Below are 22,611 nucleotides of genomic sequence, written 5' to 3' on the forward strand. Positions count from 1 at the left end.
AAATAGGGCCAGCTGGCTAATTTACATTAGACACACTTTAGACAGAGCTGAATGGTAGTGATAGCTTAGCCTAGACACAATAATGCAGGGCTTCTCTGGCAGTTTATAGGTCTTGCTAACTTATTTTGAAATGAGTTGTGTAGATATCTGCCAGATCCCTTTAAAATGGAAGGACTTCAACATTTGTATTAACAAAGTCATTTTTAGGCAGTCTGGAAAATATCACAGAGCCCAAGAAACAATATGATGTGGGCTTTCAAAGATGAATCTGTAACTGGAGGTACAATAAATAACTAGTTAGTTTAGGAATATCTAAGGCTCCTATCACTGTGGTATGCAAGTATCTTGAGAAGGAAGCAAATGAGCAGGCCCAACATAATATACGATATTTCATTCTCCCCTTTTTAATCTGCCTTCCTCTTGGTGTTTCTCTCTTTCTTTTTGTTTATTCCTTTCTCCCATCATGAAGACATTGTGAATAACATAAGTACTGCCCACAAAACTAGTGTCATGAGGTAAAATATGGCAGCTGGACTTTGAAGCTGAATAATTTTTGGACCTACAATGGCATTTGTAGTTAGGGATGGCAAGATGCAGTGTTCAAATCTCATGCTTTAGGGCATGACTGGGGCAGGAAGGAATCTTGCCCCTTACAGGAGTTCACATTGTATGATGTTTTTACAGTTGGTATTACCTGAGGTGTATTTTGGGAAAGAGATTAGTATCAGAATATGGGCTATGATGCAGGGAGGATATCAGCATATCTATGTTTGCGTCCATTGTGGACATGTAAACTATTTCTATCTGCCTGAGCTCCAAAGGAGTTTTGGAAGAAAAGGCAAATAACTTAAAATCTTACATGAGGGAGCAAAGATGCAGATATATGCAATTCAATCACCCTAACATGAAGTGCAATTGCCAAAGTAGCTGTTCAATTCAAAACTATTCTGAAAATAACTCTCCTGGAATCCAAATGATTAATTAACCTGTCTAGCACTGCTGAAATCTGAGCCTCCTGAAAAATGTGCATTCTCCTATCTATGGAGAACTCCAATGTGGATGCCTTCCTAAAAATAATCAAAAGGAAAAACAATTTTTGATTTTGATCACCTTGAATTCCCCACTTTGATGCTCTTGCACTTACTCTGCTCACAGTGTTTCCCAGAGTATCCTGCTTCACAGAAACAAATCCCAGTGACTGGGTCACAGCTACCGTCACTGTTATTGCAGACACACAAGCTTTCACAGTGCTCTCCCCAACGGCCAGCATCACAAGCTGCGAAGCAACACAACAACATTTGATTGAGACTGAACTGCATGCTTGAGGGAGCAGGCAGTGTTATATTTGGATGGGAGATTAGAAAATAGTTACAATAGCCAACATTTTCAAACCCAGATGTTTAGGGCCAGATCTTCTGCTGGGGTAAATAGGCATCGGTCCACTGAAGTAAATGGAGTTATACTGGTTTACCCCAGTGCATAAACTGATATTAAAGCGACTAGATCAAAGTGATTTAACATTCAGAAATGATGAGTACTCCTCCATGGAGAGAAAATACCAGGTACTAAAGGGCTCTTTAACTTATCAGAGAAAGGCATAATCAAGAATCAATGACTAGAAGTTAAAAGCCAGACATATTTCAAATTAGAAATAAAGCACATGTTTTTAACAGACAGGGTGATGACAAATTGGAGCACACTACCAAGGGAAGTGGTGGATTCTCCATCTTTTGAACTCTTCAGATCAAGACTGAATGCTTTTCTGGAAGAAATGCTTTAGTCGAATAAGTTTTGGGGCTGACTACAGATGTAACTGGATGAAATCCTACGGCCTGTGTTATACAGGAGATTAGCCTAGATGATCCAATAGTCCCTTATGGCCTTAAACATCTAGGGATCTGTGAATTTCAAATGAAGTCAATGGGTGATGCACTTACTCAGCATTTCTGAAAATCAGGACACTGATTTGAATGCTTAAATGTAGATTTAGGTGACTAATTCTAGACACTGAACTTTGCAAATTTTGACCACTGTTACTTTGCATACGGCTTATTCATTTTTGTGTAGAGAGAAGTTCTCACATTGGGAGAAATTTTTTGGAAAAAAATGCATTTAATTGGGGGAAAAGACACCCTTTTCACTTTCGTTTTTACTTTCCTCTGGAAAAAGGTGAGACTTTTTTAAAGAATGTTTTTCGCACTCCAAAATGAAACAAACAGATTTCTGAAAGTTTGAGGTTTTCAGTCCAAAAATGAAAATTTTCATGGAACATTTTGAATTAGATGAAAAAGTGTAATTTCTTTTGAAATTCTATGTGAAATGTAAAAAGAAAAGGAGTACTTGTGGCACCTTAGAGATGAACAAATTTATTTGCGCATAAGCTTTCGTGAGCTACAGCTCACTTCATTGGATGCATTCAGTGGAAAATACAGTGGGGAGATTTATATACATAGAAGGACATGAAACAATGGGTGTTACCATACACACTGTAACGAGAGTGATCACTTAAGGTGAGCTATTACCAGCAGGAGAGCAGGGGGTGGGGGGGATCTTTTGTAGTGATAATCAAGGTGGGCCATTTCCAGCAGTTGACAAGAACGTCTGAGGAACAGTGGGGGGTGGGGGGGATAAACATGGGGAAACAGTTTTACTTTGTGTAATGACCCATCCACTCACAATCTCTATTCAAGCCTAAGTTAATTGTATCCAGTTTGCAAATTAATTCCAATTCAGCAGTCTCTCCTTGGAGTCTGTTTTTGAAGGTTTGTTGTTGAAGTATTGCCACTTTTAGGTCTGTAATCGAGTGACCAGAGAGACTGAAGTGTTCTCCAACTGGTTTTTGAATGTTATAATTGTTGACGTCTGATTTGTGTCCATTTATTCTTTTATGTAGAGACTGTCCAGTTTGACCAATGTACATGGCAGAGGGGCATTGATATGTGGACACAGTTGGCAACGGGCTTTGTTGACAGAGCCAGAAGAGTATCCAGAAGTCACCTACTACAGGACAGGCCCAACAAAGAAAATAACAGAACGCCACTAGCCAACACCTTCAGCTCCCAACTAAAACCTCTCCAACGCATCATCAAGGATCTACAACCTACCCTGAAGGATGACCCATCACTCTCACAGATCTTGGGAGACAGGCCAGTCCTTGCTTACAGACAGCCCCCCAACCTGAAGCAAATACTCACCAGCAACCACACACCACACAACAGAACCACTAACCCAGGAACCTATCCTTGCAACAAAGCCCGTTGCCAACTGTGTCCACATATCTATTCAGGGGACACCATCATAGGGCCTAATCACATCAGCCACACTATCAGAGGCTCGTTCACCTGCACATCTACCAATGTGACATATGCCATCATGTGCCAGCAATGCCCCTCTGCCATGTACATTGGTCAAATTGGACAGTTTCTATGTAAAAGAATAAATGGACACAAATCAGACATCAACAATTATAACATTCAAAAACCAGTTGGAGAACACTTCAATCTCTCTGGTCACTCGATTTACAGACCTAAAAGTGGCAATACTTCAACAACAAACCTTCAAAAACAGACTCCAAGGAGAGACTGCTGAACTGGAATTAATTTGCAAACTGGATACAATTAACTTAGGCTTGAATAGAGACTGTGAGTGGATGGGTCATTACACAAAGTAAAACTATTTCCCCATGTTTAACCCCCCACTTTTCCTCAGATGTTCTTGTCAACTGCTGGAAATGGCCCACCTTGATTATCGCTACAAAAGGTCCCTCCCACCCCCGCTCTCCTGCTGGTAATAGCTCACCTTAAGTGATCACTCTGGTTACAGTGAGTATGGTAACACCCATTGTTTCATGTTCTCTATGTATATAAATCTCCCCACTGTATTTTCCACTGAATGCATCCGATGAAGTGAGCTGTAGCTCACGAAAGCTTATGCTCAAATAAATTTGTTAGTCTCTAAGGTGCCACTAGTACTCCTTTTCATTTTGTGAATACAGACTAACACAGCTGCTACTCTGAAACCTGTCATTATGTGAAATGTATTTACCTTTTTTTGACCAGCTCTACTGTGTAGTGACCCAAAAAGGGAGGACACTTTTCAATTTTCCAGAAACATATGTATTATATTTAAACACGAAAACACTTTGAGTTTTCCCTGGGTTCCTGGGAAAGGTTGAAAGTTCCTTCTCAAACCCCACCCTCAATTTTGCCAATATATCCAGAATAGAAAAATCACCCATTGCTTTAAGAGAAGGGGTGGAATTTATCAAAACCAGAATCAAAATGACTGAAGTCTGCAAAATCAATGGAAAAATTTGCCATGAAGTTTCAGTTTCATTGGAAAATATTTAGCACAAATGGAAGTAATGGAGATTTGCCACAATCTGTGCATTATCAGAACTGCTGTGGTTCTAAAATCATCCTTGTTGTATCAGCATGACAGTTTACCAGCCCAGGAACAAAATCTACTCCATTTTACAATGATGTTGATGATAATAAAAAGAACTAATAGTGTGTTACTGCAGCTGGTCATGTGCGACAGTCAATGGGATTTAGACTCCTAAGTGTCTAAATCCCTTTTGAAAATGATATGTCGCCTCCTAAACGCTGAGCACAGCAATGCCTAAATAGTTTAACAATTTATGCCTCAGTTCCCCATCTGTAAAATACGAATAATAACACTTTTCCCTAACTCACCGGGGAGTTGTGTGGATAAATACATTGAAGACTGGGAAGCACTTTGAGATCTACTGTTGAAAAACTCTATATAAGAGCTAGGTATTATTATTGTACTGTGTTGTAAGAGAGAGCAGAATTTCACACAGCATTTACATTCACAAGTTAGGGAGTGACATTATGCCACAAAACCATCTGTGCTGCTCACTTGTTGAGATAAGTCTTCCCTCCAGACAAAGCGAAAGATTGGGAATTAATCTTAAAACTAAGCCGTATTGAAAATGTAAACCAAAACTGGCTATCAGTCAAAATACTAATGGCACAGTCGGTGTTCAGAAAATTGATGCATAGTGTTAAAATAGGTGCTTATATGAACACTTTGTGCTTCATCAGTCATCTATTTCAAAACTATGAACATAGATAATTAAGGATTATCACCACCCAGGCTGTATAAATCTATAAATACACAATTTCAGAAGCAATAAGATTAGCAAAAATATATTAAAAAGTTTAATAGTCTGACAAGTCTAAGAACAAACAGAGCTTTGGTTCCCTTGGTTTCCATTTAAGTGTATGAAAGACAGCACAACTTGAGTACAGAGGATACATTGCTGACTTACGACGTTTGCAGTCATGGCCACTCCAGCCAGGAGGACATGTGCACTCTCCGGTAACATGGTGACACCGAGCATTGCTATTACAGCTGCACTGCAACCGACAGTTTTGCCCATAGTAACCATGGGGGCAGGCTGAAAACAAATAGACAGATGGTATTTTTCACCTAGATATTAACTCAAGCATGGGCTGTCATTTCAAATGAGACAGCAACCACTTCACTTGTTCTGCCCTCCTTCCGCCTTCTGAATCAGATATTAGCCGAACACAGAAAATAAAAACAAAAATGAGCGAAATATCAGCAGTTTATATACTAAGAGAGCAGGGCTTAATAAAGCCTAATCCCATGCATTGGGAGTCACTCAACTGACTTAGTGGAGTTGCTTCATAAACTTCATAGCGTGTCCAATAAATCAGTTAGTTAATGGAAATATGGAAAGGGAACCTCCTGCTGAAGCGGGGAGTGCACAGGCCCACACCCTGAATTATGAATGTCAGTGACATTCATGGCCAAAGTTGAATGACATATTTGATATTACGAGCTGGGACAATGCTCTCCCTAAGAGGGGGACATGGAGCTGGAGTGGGACCAAAGGGGCCTGTTGTTCAGTGGCAGCCCTTGCCTCTGGTAGATCCCCAAGATCCATGCAGGATATAGGGAGGGATCAATCCCCACATTCTTCTGTAGGGATGGAGGGGCAAACTCAACTCCCAGTGGAAGAATGTAGGGGGCCTCTATAATCCCCCACTCCCTCTTTAGGTGTTTCAGTAGCAACTGAAGTCCTCTGTTTAGTCACACAACCAGTACATCATAGGCAGCTCTCCCATACTGTCTGGCCAAACTGCTCAAATTCAGCTCTGGACTGAATCATTTTGGGAAAGATTGTAGCCTATTCTGCCCATGATCTCTCAATGGAGGGAACCAACTAAATACCAAATGTGCCTATTGATGCCATATGGTGGCAGTTTGGTGATGTGGCCACCAGTGCATCAGGGCTTGGACTGAGACCACCAAACGGCCACCAGGTGGGAATGACTTTCCTTCAAGACCAACATAAACTACATTTGAATTGGTGACCAGAAAGTCAAAGGCTGTGTTACCTTATGGCTGAGATTTTCAAAAGACCATAAAGGAAGCTAGATACCCAACTCCCATTGGAAATCAGCCTATTTTACTTTTAGTGCGGTCATTTTCTCTCTGCCTAGCATATTGCCATACAGTTGGTCTGATGGTTCCATGATTATTTGGTGCAGCTGTTTAGCTCATCATTTGGATTCCTCTCTAATCTCTCTCTGTCTGGCAAACACCACAAATCCATCCTGGTCAATTTGTAACGCATTTGAAACTTTGATTAGCATATCCTAATACAGCAAATATCTTATAAAATAGACAGAAGGTAAAAATCAGTGCTCAGGCTGATTTCTCTATTGACTTTCTTTTTATTATTATTATTTATTATTTATTAAACCCATGCAGTTTGATGACTTACGTAGGTAACAGGATTTCCCAGTGTATCCCAGAGGGCAGTCACAGATTCCAGTCACTTTGTTACACTTCCCTCCATTCTCACAGGTCTCACAGAAGAACTGGCAGTCTACTCCCCACAGACCATCAGGGCAATCTATAAGAAACAAGAAAGAAGAGCACGGAACCATTTGTTATCTCAAGACAGTTGCAGATTTCAGCTCTTACCGAAGGGAATTTAAAAAATAAATAAAGCAGAACTGGAAAGAGAATTATCTCTATGGATCGACAGCTCTTCCATAACAAAACCCCCAAAGAAATCAACACAATATTGTATTGCAGCCCTTTGAGAAAACATCTGAACAGAGACACAGAGGCTCACTTCCAACCTCCATCACAAAAGGCCTGTATTTCTGTATGGTTTGCAACACACTAATGTTGCGATTGGTTTGGATGTATCTGAAGAGTGGGTTACATAGCACAGAAGAGGCAAAGGAGAACCTCAGTTGGAAGAGAGATTTTTGAAAAAACAACACCACCACCACCACCACCGCCACAGAGTATAGAGCTACACTTTGCATTTCCTGCAGCGATAGGGCCAGAATCAGATGGGAAGGAGCTAGGCAGAGATCCGAGCTTTAGGAAAAGAGCAGGGTGCTCAGGTGTGGGATTTGGTTTGGGCTGATTTCTAATTTCCTATTTTCTCCTCTCGATGGATAGACGCACCACTGACCTCTGACCTTCTCCTTCAGCTAACATTTGTGAAGCATCAGGAATCCAAGCACAAATCTCAGAATTACACATATTGTTGGTCTGGGGAAGTCCATCAGAAAATGAGAAACGGGGATGTGTGTGAAAGAATCAGTTATAACTGTAGTTCTCTGCACTACCATACTGCTTTCCATCTGAGGATATCAAAGTGCTTTACCAATATTAATGCCCAGGACCCCTGTGAGATATATCATTATCCCCATTTTATGAGGTGAAACCGGAGGTACACAAGTTAGTTGATGACTGGGATGGGAGCCGAACCCAGATTTCTCAGCTCCTTATCCTTTCGTTAGCCATAAGGCCATATTTTTTATTTATGAGGCAGCAAGTCAGCAGTCCTAGTAGAGTGGATAGATGTCCTCATCATGAGGGCAATAGCCAATGCCTGAGGTAAGAAGTGGAAGCAGGGTTTTCTAGGACTGTTCCCAGTAGCAGTAGCTTCATGTTCTTGCCTCTTCCCCATCCCTACGCCTTGTTTCTCCCTTCCTCCCACCCCTGAAGTTATTTCCCCTTCTTCCCCATGCTTTTACTCCCTCACCTGTTCCCCCACCCCCCTGCCTTTTCCCTTACTGGTTTCAGGATGGCTAAGGGAGATACCCAGGCCCTCTTTCCACATTGTCTCTGAGCTTTGCACTTGTTCCCTGCAGCAGACATGAACCGGGCAGGAGGCACTGTGTACACAGCAGCACAGACCTGCTGACAGCTCGAGTCTAGTACAACTGCCCTGATCTCCCTGTCTAGCACCAGCCCTGCCCCTACCCAAATCACCATTGCAACAGGCACCTCTATTGGCAGTCTTAGCAGAGACAATGGAATGAACGGGCAGGGTGACTGAACTAACTCCTACCGCTTCGGAGTGGATTCCATGAAGTTCGGATGAAGTCCATGTGGATACATGAGCTTGTCCATTCTGCAGATAGAAGGTGTTACCTTGTTCCAGTTTTTATGGACACTAGAATTACTTAACCTCTCCCCAGTCTCCCCATTCCAACTCCACAAAGGTTAAGTTCTCTGCACAATAATCTATCCAAGCATCAAGCATACCTTGATCACATGCAGCACCTCTTCTGCCAGCAGGGCACATGCACTCCCCAGTCTTTGAGTCGCATAGTGCTCCTGCACAGCCACAGCTCTGCCTGCAGTTCGCACCAAACTTCCCTGGGCCACAGGCTGTTCAAAAGAAGCCAGAGGACATGGACTGTGGTTATCATAAGAAAACATTCTGAAGCGTTCGGAAGCATTCACCAACAGCAATTTTAATCCAGGTAGCACTGCTACAGAGTGATCTATTTTAGTGCCAGTGTCTCAGTGATTTGTGATCTTTAATTAACTGTGCAATAAAACTCTGGAAAATCTAGGCCTGAAGCTTTAAAAGGAAATATTAAGTTACTTGGAGCTATAAAAAGTATTCTTAACTATCCTCAATCTTTTATCCTCATTTTAGGTGACAGGCAGGATGATCCTGCACTTCCTTCCAGTTGTCCATCTCTGGAAGAATGTCATTGGACAGAGAACTCGCCTCTTGTCCAGGGATTAAAATGAGCTGCTACATTATTTATTTATATTTTCCACTCATTTCCCAGACCAGTGGGAGTCTGCAGGCTTTAGCTGACACAATATATTCAGCACATATTGCATTTCAAATGAAAGGAGGAACGGAATCTCAACTTCACTCCTCCAAGCTCTGTGCTCTTTCCTATACCCATAATCTGCCACGGAGCTAACATCCCCTCCCAGTCTAGAGAGTCAGAAAGTGGCTCTCTCCACATCTGATGGTCGATTATGCTGCCTAGATGCCCTAGTACCTGAGCCCATCACCACCAGCATACACCAGAGGTCAAATTTACCGCTGGCATCAGTATACACAACTACAGTTGGCTTCATTGGAAGCATGCCTACTTATGTCAGTAACAATTTAGCATAATATCTAGAATTTTGGTATCTGAACTTGGGTTTCCCAGGGCTGAATTTCTCAATCCACTTTTACACCTCCCTTTGAAATATGCCTCCAGGTACCTACATAAATGGCACCTTTCTCCATGGAAACCTGGTGGGCATGGATGCTTGCAGTCTCCAGTCTCCTGGTCACATAAAGCATCAGCAGAACAGCTGCACTTCAGCTTACAGCCAGCTCCATAAAAGCCAGGCGGACACTCTGAAAAACGTGAGTGCACAAAGAACGTATGTTAGAACAAGGAGTAGCTGAGAAAACTGAAACAAACGTTGCTAGATAATTTGGCAGAAAAATATTTGACATAGAAATTCAAACATTACAAGGAAATATAATTGATAATCTAGCTGTGTTCACTATTGCATAAATTTAAACATTTACATTAAACACAGAAGGGGTCATTACGCATGGGATGCCCTCCAAACACCATCCAAAATACAGAGTCACATACTGGATAAGGACATGTTTAAATACAGATTTCAATGACAGCCTAAGAGTAGCACAGCAGAGGGTTTTCATAACAGTAGAACAGAACAAGAGTCAAAGGGACAATTTCTGCTCTATGATACTCCCATGCATCACTTACTGACATCAGTGGGAGTTTTGTGCCTACAACCAAGGGCAGAATACGGTCCTAATTTCCTGTCACTTAACCAGTGCAGCAATTCAGTAGAGTTGCAAGAGGTGTGAGAAGACAATTTGACCCTCAGAGTACACTTTCCACTACATTCTGTCTCACTGTGTAGTGCCTACACAATGGGGCTCTAATCCATGATTGGGACCTCCAGCATTACTACATTAAAAACAAATAATAATTATAGTAGTAACAACAACAGACCTAGCTTATACCAGAGAAAAAAGCACATGAATTCATGAGAAACAGATGCTGAAAGTGCCTGTATAATTCAGTCTACTTATTCTCTTGATGTTATTACTTCTGATACCCCAAAATCCTTGCCTTCATATACTCTTCTGCTTGGGTGCCTTTGTACAGAGTTCAGAGGTGGAAGAATAGGCTTGTTCTGATTTGATCCTTAGCCAAGAGGACTAAGGATATTTAATAATTATCACTATTATTATTCTCCACCCATCCCCAACCCCATCAAAATCCTACCAGTTGCCCTATGGCATAAGAATTCAAGGGGGAATGTGAAGCAATTATCTATATTGCATTACTGCATTAACTGTCCACAGACGATTACGAAGATACTGAAATGTGACTAGAATACAGTTTCCTTTGCACTAGCCACAAAAACCATAAAGGGAGAAATGAAAAAGGTGCAAAACTGATCTAGTAACACACTGCCACAATCATTCACAAAAAGGTCAGCTGCCTCAAAATACAGCCTGGGGCTCTAAAATCACTGTCTGTGTAAAAAAATCCCTGGGATAAAATCTTGACCTTATTGAAATCAATGGCAAAACTCCTATTATCTTCAATCATGTCAGGTTTCCATCCCAAATATCAGTTGCTCAGGTTAAAACAGCTGGGCAGATTCTACCCTCATTTATACTCCTGCAACCTCAATGAAGCCAAATGTCCCCCTGGCTCTGGAGTAGGAAAAATACAGAGAAACAACTGGCAGACTACTTTAGAGTCTGGTGGAATGCAAGACTGCATGTGAGAGGAGCAATGAGATGTAATAAATAGAAACAGGACTTTCCAGAAATAAAAGGATCAGTGGTAGATTATACCTTTCTGGCACTTGTTCCCTTGATGACCTGGTTTGCAGGTGCAAGTACCATTTCTGGCATTGCATGCCAGAGTGTTCTCCTTGACACACTGACATTCTTCTGAACAGCCAGCTCCAAAGGCCCACTTGGGACAAGCTGCAACCAGATTAAATGGGATTGTTAATTTTGCAATTGCACATGACTTATTTTAGATGTCTACACACCGATCTGCAGAGAGTGCTTTTGCTGTCAAACAAAAAGTTCACTGTACTTCTGAGCAAATATGTGCACTCACAGGCACTCAAGTGTGTACACATGAGCATGTATGTGTGTAAAATACAGTTTACATAATTCTTGTATTAACTAACTCATTTCATTTCGGGCAATGTGAAGTGAATGTAATAATCAGAAATGTTCAAAAGTAGAGCTAGTTGCAATCTTCTGAACAAAACTTATTTCGGGTCAAAAAATGAAAGTTTTAATGAAAAAGTCAATGTTCCCCATTTTTCTAATAATAAACCCCCTAGATACTTTACATGTTTGTTTTGTTTTTCATTTTGTTTGTTTTTCATTTTTCATTCTCTCACTTTGCAGTCCTTATTTTCATTGTTGGTCTTCTTCACCTTCAGTAATTGGTCATCTCTTTCTTCTCTTTTCACATCTATTCTGTTATCATTAGTGTTCTCTTTCTTCTTCACATGTGGGTTCCATCACTGTATTTCTCTACTCTTTTTTTATGTTCAGTTGTTAAGTCTTAATTATTCTGTGTTTGTTCAGCTCTCAGCCATTGGAATTTTCTTTCTTTTCTGAGTTCAGCTGTTGGTCATCGTACCTTTCATCTTTATTGGTTTTGACTGTTGGTTACTGCGCCTCTCTTCTTCCTGTGCTCAGTCATTGTGCTTCTCTTCTTTCCCTGTGGTCAGTCGCTTGTCTTTGTTCTTTGGGAATTTGGTTTTTTGGGGGTTGAAGAGCCAGTTTTGTTTGGTCAACGTAATGATGAGGTCAGTTAAAAAAAAGCAGTTTCAAAAAAAGAAAACCCTTTATTTTAGTAAAAAGAAAAAGAGTACTTGTGGCACCTTAGAGACTAGTACAATTCTTATTTTGAAAATGAAAAAAATCACAAAACATTTGAATGTAAAAAATGGTTCTGTTTTAAAGACCAATAGATGAAAATAATCCTGAAATATTGAAAGTTCGCAAGAAATATTTTTCAGTTTTCTATCATCTCTAGTTCCAGCTCCAGCTGAACCCTAGCCCTAGCCCACCAGCCTGCCCCGACCCAGGGCCCAACCCTAATTCTGGCCTGCCAGACCTTGATACTAACCCTGCCCAGGGGCCACCAGCCAGCCCCAATCCTAAACCAAGTCACCAGATGGCACTAACCCTAACTCAGCTTTGTACATGACCTGGTACTGGCCCTATTCCTAGCGTGGGTCATCCACCAATCCCAATCCCAACCCCAACCCCAACCTGAGTCAGGCCCCACAATCTAGGCCCCATGACCTGGCCCAAATCTGACAGTATCCCAGGAATACTAACTCTAACCCATGATTTGACCCAGCCTGAACCCAAAGCTAACCACATACCTGCTCCAACACTAAATCTAGCCTTAGCCTTGACCAACAATCTGGTCCCAGCTCTAAGTGTAAAGATCAGTGAAAATTACACAACACTTCCACGGGCTTGGTAAACATTATCTGCTCTTATATGCTCTGAATCAGCAAGGCACTTAAGCATGAGCCAAACTTAAGCATGTGAGTAGTCCCACTGACATCAGTTAGGCTACACATTGTTAAATAACCTGTTGAACTGTGTTGAGAGACTTTTTACTCCGATTGTGCCCTGCATGTTTTATATAAATAATTTAGAAAAATCATTAAGACTTACTTAGATGGCAGAAGCGACCATATAACCCTGGGTCACACAGACAGGCTCCATAGAGTCTATGGCAATAGCCATTGTTGGCACAGTTACATTTCTTGTTACAGTTCTTCCCAAAGAATCCTTTTGGACAGCCTAGTGGGTGCACAAATAAACACAGCAATTGATGGGCAATACGGTACCAAGCTTTTGCTATAAAATACCATGCCAGCTTCTCTTGGCATACTTTCTACAGAAAATATATTGAGGAAAAAGGATGGTCTGCTGGGTAAGATACCGGACTGTGATTTGGGAGATCGGAGTCCGATATCTGGCTCTGCCATAGTCTTCCTATTTGACCTTGGACAAGTCACTTAATTTCTTTGTGCCTCAGTTTGCCATCCTTAAAATGGAGATATCATCTTTTCTCTCCCACCCTTTGTCGGCCCTATTATTTAGACAGCAAGCTTTTCCCTAGCACAAGGACCTATCTCACTTGTGACCCTTAAGATCTACCATAGTACAAATAAATTAAAATAAGAATAATGGTAAATCACAAGACTCCCAGGCAGCAGTTATACATAATTAAACAACAGAAATCATACCATCCTCACAAATCTGTCCATTAATTCCCGGTGGGCAGTGACATTGTCCTGTTACATGGTCGCATGAGCCTCCATTCTGACACTTACAAATGTTATTACAATCTTGCCCGTAAGTCCCAGGGGAGCAAGCTGCAAAGAAAGCAGAGGAGATGAATGGGCTAAGTAATCTCTTCACTGCATTAGAAGCAAAGTGAAATAATGCTTCAATCATCAGAATGACACCGAGCAATTAAAGAACCGTTTTGGTCAAGCAACCCACAAATGATGCCATGTCACTCTCGTTGCAATATACAATAATATCTGTCTCCATGGAGATTATTGAAAAATGACAGCCGAAGTAACAAGACTCAAATATCTGATGGGAAATGTGTCTTTTAGCTAAATGCAATCCCTGGCAATGTAAAAAAAAGCCATGCATGGGGTTTAACTCCCACTGACTATAAATGAGAGTTACCAGGCTGAAAAGTTTTGAAAATGTGGAGGTAATTATTTAAAAGACATAGATAATTACTTCCATATTGCTGCCATTACCTAAAAGAGTTAGATTCTCTGATGTTCCAGAGACATTTTATATTGTCCAAAGATCACTAATACATACAGCAGCCGACTCCGTTTGGTAAAGCTGTGATTGTTCTAGCAAAAAAAACCATTTTGGTAAACGAGCAGAGCTCTGTTATTTTCAGCTTGAGCTGGGTAAATACAGTTGCTGGGATTATCTTCAGTAACTGATTTAATTGACATTTTCTCAACACACATTAAGAAACCTGAGATTCAGCATTAATTTTCATCCAGTTTTCTTTCATTCATTATTATGGAAATTTAGCTTCTGATTTGCCCAACTATTTAGCTTTTCTCTAAAAACTGTGATCTATGCTGGTTTAAAAAAGAGAAAGGGAGAAAAAAAATGAGATATTCATAGAGGGCCAAATCCTGTATTTTCCATTGATCCATACAAGGCAAATTATCATTATCAACATTGACTTCAGTGGGATGAGGATTTGGCCAATAACCCAGTTCCATAATTCTGTATTCTTTTTAAAGATAGAAAAAAATTCCATTGGATTAAATATATGAAAATCCTTTGTAAGTATAGAATGAATATATTATTATTTGTAAAGTGCAGCAGAGAGCCTGGGCCCTGCCTCAGCCAGTTTACAGTTTATGCCTAAGCAACTTTATTACATTATGAATACAGGTAAAACATCCCAATTTGAGAGCCAAAAGACACCACAGTGACTTACTAACTCTAGCTATGATGCACAGCAAAACTAGAAACTATCACAGTTTAATCTTCTTTGTTCTCGTTCCATCACTATGCCCCAGTCCATGCTAATCAGACTTGCAACTGATCAGTCCTGGGAACATGCCTCACTGCCATTAGGACTGCAAAATTTTCTCTCTTCCAGTAACTTGCTGTCATCTCTTCTTTCTCCATGACATCATTATGGGTCCATAAGAATCACCACAATGTGAAAACCCCATTGATGAAGGCACAAGCTCTGACTGGCTTTACACAGATAAAGAAAACATGTAGGGTACATCAAGAAATGAGCATTCTACCTATCCATTTGGTTTCTCCTCAACCCTGTGCACCTGCCGTGACAGAGCATGAAAGTTCTTTTACAAGGCAGTAGAGATAAGAAAAAAAGAGAATCTCTTGTAACATCACTTCCATATAAAGGGCACTGGCTTATCAACCAGGTTCAGTTAGAGAATTCTGAGCATTAAAAACTCTGATACTAACAAACAACTCCTATACAGTATAGTAAATAAACCAGAAAATTCATAAAAATAGTCCCAAATCCACCAACACAATAAAAGACTGGGATAGCTTGTCTGGGCTACCATAAAGGGACGCCTGGACAAACCATATTTACTTTCTGCATCAACCCAGACAGCAGTACTCTCTCCCAGAAGAGACCTTTGAAAAAGAGCCAAGAGAGCAATGGACTTCAGCATAGACACACTGCAGCACATTAGTATTTTGGGGAAAGTGTATAAAATGAATGGGACTTGATATAAAAACAAACACATAAAGAATGGTTACATAACTTTCATAAATGTTATTCTTCAAGATTTGTTGCATATGTTCATTTCACAAGGGGTGTGCATGTCTTGTGCACTGGTGCTGGAGAGTTTCTGCTAGCCCTAGAAAAAATGGTAGGGGTGACCATGCTCGGCAGCCCCGTCAGTGCCCTAGTTCTCTGAGCTGAGGGTATAAAGGGCAGAGGCACCCTGCTCACCTTTCAGATCCTTTGTACTGGAGCCTTAGATTAAAGGCTCTGATGTGTCATGGAAGGAGGGTGAGTGACATAATGGACGTATGCAACATATCTTGGTGAACAAGAGTTATGAAAGGCAATTAACCATTCTCTCTTCTTTGAGTGATTGCATATGTCCATTACACTAAGTGACTCTCAAGCAGTTTCAATGGAGGCAGTGCTAAGAGTTTCATCAGAAGAGGAACTGCAGAACTGCTTTCCCTACATTAGCACCTTCCCTTGATGCAGTAGTAATTGCATAATATCTAACAAAGGTGTAGACTGTGGACCACGTTGCCATTCTGCAAATGCCCACAATTGGAACATTACTCACAAAGGCCACGGATGTTGAGTGAGCTGAATGTGCAGACAACTTTTCCAGAGGTGTCATAAATATAAAGGGAAGGGTAACCACCTTTCTCTATACAGAGCTATAAAATCCCTCCTGGCCAGAGGCAAAATCCTTTCACCTGTAAAGGGTTAAGAAGCTCAAGGTAACCTCGCTGGCACCTGACCCAAAATGACCAATTAGGGGACAAGATACTTTCAAATCTGGAGTGGGGGGGAAAGGTTTTTGTCTGTCTGTGTGATACCTTTGCCGGGAACAGATAAAGGATGCAAGCTCTCCAACTCCTGTAGTGTTAGTAATCTAGCTCGAAAATGCGTTAGGTTTTCTTTGTTTTTTGGCTTGTAAATTCGCTGTGCTGGAGGAAATGTGTATTCCTGTTTTTGTGTCATTTTGTAACTTAAGGTTTTGCTAGAGGGATTCTCTATGTTTTGAATCTGACTGCCTGTAAGATTATCTTCCATTCTGATCTTACAGTGTTGTTCTCTTATCTTTTTTTGTTCTTCTAATAAAGTTCTGATTTTTAAGAATCTGATTGGGTTTTTTGGGACTTAAAAATCCAAGGGGTTTGTGCTCATCTTGTTTATTCTCAAGCCTCCCCAGGAAAGGGGGTGTTAGGGCTTGGGAGGATATTTTGGGGAAATAGGAACTCCAAGTGGTCCTTTCCCCTGGTTCTTTGTTAAAGCACTTGGTGGTGGCAGTGTTTTACCTAATCCAAGGGCAAAGACTTTGTGCCTTGGGGAAGTTTTAACCTAAGCTGGTAGGTACCCTAGAGTTCAGAGTGGGGAAGGAACCTTGACAAGAGGGGTAACACCCTTGGCACTGTAACACATGACGATGCAGTTGGTGATCCACTTGGACAGCTGTTGGGCTGTTACAAGTTGCCCCCTCATTTGTTCTGTGTAGGACATGAATACAGACTTCCAGCCGATTGCTGGTACCAGACAAAGGGGCTTCACTTCTCAGGGACCAGTTTGCGTAATACAGCAGAGATAATGATCTAGACTCGTAGGCATCCCCCATGGAACCCAGTAGGGCCAATGATGGGGCTGGTACAGTACAGGAGATATTCCTCAGCTGTGTAGGGCCTCTGGGCTGGTTGGTACTGAGATAGGTCTTTTCCCAGTTGTCATCATGGGTGATAGCTCCAGCACCTACTCTGAGGAAACAGGCAGCCTCAACATGTCCGACTTGGGAACCAGAATCAGTGGCTCTGCCCTTATTGAGCCAGTAGGGAGTGGTACCAGGAAGTTCTCTCCCTTCAGTACCAGAGTGGCAAGCCTGTGAGGTCAAAGAATCCTGCACCAAGGACCTTGATTATGTGGAAGCCATCCCCTTGTTTGGCTTGGGAGCCTGAGAGGGCTCTGAGCACTTATGTCTCTTCCAAGAGTGTCTTGACTAAGGGGATCTTTCTCCTTTCTCTGCCTTCTGATAAACCCAAGGGAGCTGTCATAAAAATAAAGGGAAGGGTAACCACCTTTCTGTATACAGTGCTATAAAATCCCTCCTGGCAGAGGCAAAATCCTCTTACCTGTAAAGGGTTAAGAAGCTCAAGTAACCTGGCTGGCACCTGACCAAAATGACCAATACGGGGACAAGATGCTTTCATATCTGGGTGGATGGGGTGGGAGAGAAAAAGGCTTTGTCTGTCTGTGTGATACCTCTGCCCGGGGACAGATCAAGAGAGCAAGCAATCCAACTCCTATAGAGTTAGTAAGTAATCTAGCTAATAAATGCGTTTGATTTTCTTTTGTTTTTGGCCTGTGAAATTCGCTGTGCTGGAGGGAATGTGTATTCCTGTTTTTGTGTCTTTTTGTAACTTAAGGTTTTGCCTAGAGGGATTCTCTATGTTTTGAATCTGACTGCCTGTGAGATTATCTTCCATTCTAATTTCACAGATGTGCTAACCAATTCATTAGCATATTATTCTCAAGCCTCCCCAGGAAAGGGGATGTAAGGCTTGGGGGAATATTTTGGGGGAATAGGAACTCCAAGTGGTCTTTCCCTGATACTTTGTTAAATCACTTGGTGGTGGCAGCATACCCTCCAAGGGCAAAAAGTTTGTGTCTTGGGGAAGTTTTACCCTAAGTTGGTAGAAATAAGCTTTGGGGGTCTTTCATGCGGGTCCCCACATCTGTACCCTAGAGGTCAGAGTGGGGAGGGAACCCTGACAGGAGCACTCTCCTTGATGGGGAGGAATTCCTCTAATCGACTGAGGTAGTGGGCAAAGGGCGGCCTCCATAAGGATGTACCTCAGGCGTTCTTCTATTGGTTCTTGTCCTGAAGCCTTAGCAAATTGGACGCCTGTCCCCGACATGACTCTCACTCAAGCACTTCAGGCAGTGAGAACGAATGTCTTTCATGGACATCAGTTTGTGAAGCCAGAGTACCTTAGCATATATTCCTCTGATACCAGGAGATGTCCACTAATTTATGAAGAAAGAAAGAAAGAAAGAAAGAAAGAAAGAAAGAAAGAAAGAAAGAAAGAAAGAAAGAAAGAAAGAAAGAAAGAAAGACTCGAGGACACAAAAATGAGTACTACTAACCAGCAAAATATACTAAATGCACATTCCCAGAGGAACAATTGACAGAGTGCTTTAACCACAGACCATGGATTGTAAGAAGAATCTGAAGGTTGGGCAGGTGCGGTTCTGCCCTTTATACCCTGATCTTGGAACATGAGGAGCACCAGCGTGTAAGCCTGGCCTCCCCTATTGGCACCGCTAAGGAAAACTCTCTGGTACTGGTGCACCAAGTGTGCAATGCTTGCTGTAATGGACATATGCAATTACTCGAAAACAAACAAGGGATATTGTACTGATTGCACTTCACTGGACTGGGTGTGGCAATACTTCACAATTCTAAGTTTCCTGATGCATAATTCAGGGTTCCTCTTTTATATTTTAGGCTTAATGTGTCACATAGGACATGGGGGCCTATCAGGTTAAGATGCTGCTGTGTCTGCCTCACCTGTAATTAAATGTTGCAAATGCGATCTTTCAGTGAGGCAGTTCTATTCCTTAAACAGCTTTTCAGCTCAAAAGCAAAGAGCAGACTGTTTCCGCTTCTTATGGATTTGCCAGGCCATTAACTGTAGGATGTTGTCCAAACATACAGTACTTACTTTCATTGCATATAATTCCGGTCCACCCCGGTGAACAGATGCAGCCACTGTTTTCACTGTTACATTTGCCTCCATTTATACAATCATCACAGCTCAGGCTACAATCATTGCCAAAGGTGTTATCCAGGCAAACTGAAATGGAAAAGGACAGAAGGCTCAGTGAGCACAGGAACATGATCCTTTGACCTAATAAGCTTTAACTTGTTCACTATCATTCCAAACACACACTGTAAAGAAGGAAATCCATGGAGCATTGTCAATCTAAAGAAAGCAGCATTGGTGTTGTTGATGGATCTTCCCAAATGTCAACGTGTTTTGTCTTGACAAGAAGTGCCAATAAGAGTCCTCAAGTTTAAACATTATGGGGTTTTGCTGGCAGGGCATTCTTGATGAAGGGCTCTCCACACTGGAAATCAGCTCCAGCACTGCCTAACCAGAGTCCAAGTCTGTTGCTCTTCATGATACGATGTAAGCCCCAGAGATGTGGAGGAGGCCCTGAAGTTCCCCTCTTAAAACTCTGTAGCCTAACAAAGGAAAGTTGGGCTCCCTGTCTCCCATCCTTCATGATACTGTAAATCCCTGCCAGAAAGGTCTTAAGAAAATACTTCTGAAGAGCAAATATTTTTGTCTTTAGGAGGATCAGATCGCACCACCTACTACATATTTTCAACAGGATTTCTTGAGAGAGGATATCCATTGCCACCTCTCCAAATCCCTCTTTTCACATTACAGCAGCTGGAAGCTGTCCTATATATTATCAATATACTCAGTATATATTCCAAGAGCAAAGTTTAAATTATTCTAGGAAAGTTTATCGTCTCCTTTTTTGGTTGTGATTATGAGTAAGCATTTTATTTACAAGAAAATATATTTGTTTTTTTCTCTCTCTCTCTCTCTTTCTCTTTCACACACATACACACCCCCTTCAAATCCGCACACACTTGCAAGTACAAGCTTGCCTGCTACATAGTCTTTGTCGTAGGCTGAGGGGAAAAAACTTGCCCCTGGTTGAAATATCTGCTTTATATTACTAGCATAGCCATTTAATCAGCCTGTCCTCTCAGGGGGTTTGAGGCACATGACAGGAGTCTTTTTGGATGGGGATTTCGATGAGTGTTTAAAATGAAGTTGGCAGGATCCTTCAGCTAATATTAAGTCAGTGGGTTGCTTGTTTTTCATCTGTTATTTTATATGTAAGGTCAGATTTTCTAAGCCAATCAATACCCAACAGCTTCCACTGAGGAACCTGAGTAGGTGGTCAGATTTTCAAACATGTTCAGAATTCAGGAGCTGTCTCTGAGAACAATTTTGAAAAATCAGACCTAAATATCAGTATGCAAAGTGCCATTGAAAAGGTTACCATGTTTACTTTAAAAATGAAGTAAAAGCCACTAGACCTATAGTACAGGCTAACAGCTTGCAAGAGGACATGTTTTGACAGACTGTTTTTTTGTTAAAATATAGAGCACAGCACAAAAAGACTTTTAAAACTAGGAAGAAATAATTTTACGTTTGAGAATTTTAAAAAATTGTAAACTTTTAAAAGATATTTTCTTCCTTCTATCACTGCCATCTTTAAGGCATTGGAGCAGCCAATCTTGGCACCCTACATCAGCTTTGGGAAAAGTGCAGCAGCTCAGATACCAAGTTACAACCCCCTAAAAAGACATAGGTCCAATAGTGGAAAAAAACACGAACACTGGGCAATCAATATTAGACTTTGGTGCTTATGCTGTTAATTTTTCATGAGGCTATATTGCTTGCCAATTTCCCCATTGGTTGTTACAGTATCTTGCTGTGGATGACTGGCTGCTGCTTTACTCTTTCTTCTAGTGTGTCTGCTTTCGTTTAAATGCAAGTTACACATCACATATTTTTTGGAAGTTTTATCTTTTTTATATAAATAAAAGTTAATAGATTAAAGCCAGGACTAGCCCCTGGCTGTGGAGCAAAGTCCCTCTGAAGTGTAATTAGACATTGCAATTACAAAAACGATACCATACAAAATAAAAAAAAAAAAATCTGTCCTCTCACTCTGAGCAAGTAATACTTCCACCAAAAAGAAAGCATAGTGCTTTTGAGTCTATGTTATAATGACCAAGCCTTCTTATTTGGCTGGAAAAACATGGATGTTGAGTCAGGTAATTTCCAGGTTGGAGACACAATAGTTCAGGCACATACATGGCATGGCAGGTGTACATTTTCTAAGGTTATACACACACTGACTATTCAAGTTTATGACCAGTTCAATATCATCGTTCCTTTCACATTTGCTGCACAAAATATTCAGCCGTTATAGTTCTATATCTAGATTTTCTGTGAGGTTGGAGTTCAGCAGCACTGCCACTGCAGAGAATACTGCCCCTTTCTGAGGTAACAGTCAGGGCTATGGGCAATTGCGTTCCCCCCACAGTCATTCTGACTGAAGACGCCCTCAGCCTTCAGAATGACTCAGGGAGCCTGTCTCTGGCTGGCACACTTCTTTCCAACATCCTCTGAAGGCAAAAAACTCTGCAGAATTTGGCCCTGTCTTTTTGTCTGGCCTCATGCCAGCTCCAGTCTTCCTGGCTCTGTTCATTCTCTCCTCAAGATCTCTTTCCCACCCTAGAGAATCTTCACCCTTTACAAAGCTGCTGGCTATGGCCACCATGTGTTTCCTCTCCTAAAAACTACAATCTTTTAATTTACTTACCAACTTTATGCATGAGAGTGAGTTCTCCTCGTACATCTTTGTCCTCATCCTCATAGAAGGTGCCTAGTGCGGCAGCATAACGAAGCAGCTGAGGAGGTCTTCTGAACCGAAGGCCTGGAATCCTAGCGATCTCCAGTTTCTCTTCTTCCTCCTCCTCCAGCTCATCATCATCTAGTGCTAAGAAGACAGAGCCAGCTTCAGAGAGTCATCTTACCACTCTGGTGTTCAGTCCTCCTTTTACAGCTTTTTATGTGTTAGATTTTTTAAGTCAGACCAATATTATTTAAAAATGTACACTACATAAAATAGTCACACTTGATCTGTTTTTATTATCTATATTAATAAATAGAGTACATATTGGCAGGAAAATGAGGAAAGAACAACTAAGCCTCATCTAAAACCCTAGATCTAAACTCTGAATCTGGGGTTGGACAAGTCTGCAGCTCAAATCAACAGTTTGATCTAAGTTAAACTTGTTATGTTTACAATGTGATCGAAATACTCACAAATTTGGGGGAGGGAAGGGGCAGGCAGCAAGGGGATGGGGCATGTAATTCCAGGTTTGAACTTTAGC

At 41.3% G+C, this 22,611-nt stretch overlaps 1 protein-coding gene across 1 annotated transcript in view; it reads right to left on the minus strand.

Annotated features, from left to right (window-relative positions):
- The window catches only part of LOC102947212 (multiple epidermal growth factor-like domains protein 6), a 284,176-nt gene that overhangs the window by 42,503 nt on the left and 219,062 nt on the right, over positions 1-22,611 (minus strand). The window contains exons 13-22 of the mRNA XM_043522132.1: positions 22,038-22,214; positions 19,346-19,477; positions 13,615-13,743; positions 13,037-13,165; positions 11,171-11,305; positions 9,545-9,679; positions 8,569-8,694; positions 6,779-6,910; positions 5,294-5,422; positions 1,145-1,276 (exon numbers count right to left, since the gene is read on the minus strand). Of these exons, the coding sequence (XP_043378067.1) occupies positions 1,145-1,276; positions 5,294-5,422; positions 6,779-6,910; positions 8,569-8,694; positions 9,545-9,679; positions 11,171-11,305; positions 13,037-13,165; positions 13,615-13,743; positions 19,346-19,477; positions 22,038-22,214 (1,356 nt within the window). The remainder of the gene's footprint in view (positions 1-1,144; positions 1,277-5,293; positions 5,423-6,778; positions 6,911-8,568; positions 8,695-9,544; positions 9,680-11,170; positions 11,306-13,036; positions 13,166-13,614; positions 13,744-19,345; positions 19,478-22,037; positions 22,215-22,611) is intronic.

This window comes from Chelonia mydas, chromosome 9, assembly GCF_015237465.2.
Source record: "Chelonia mydas isolate rCheMyd1 chromosome 9, rCheMyd1.pri.v2, whole genome shotgun sequence".
Taxonomy (NCBI): domain Eukaryota; kingdom Metazoa; phylum Chordata; order Testudines; family Cheloniidae; genus Chelonia; species Chelonia mydas.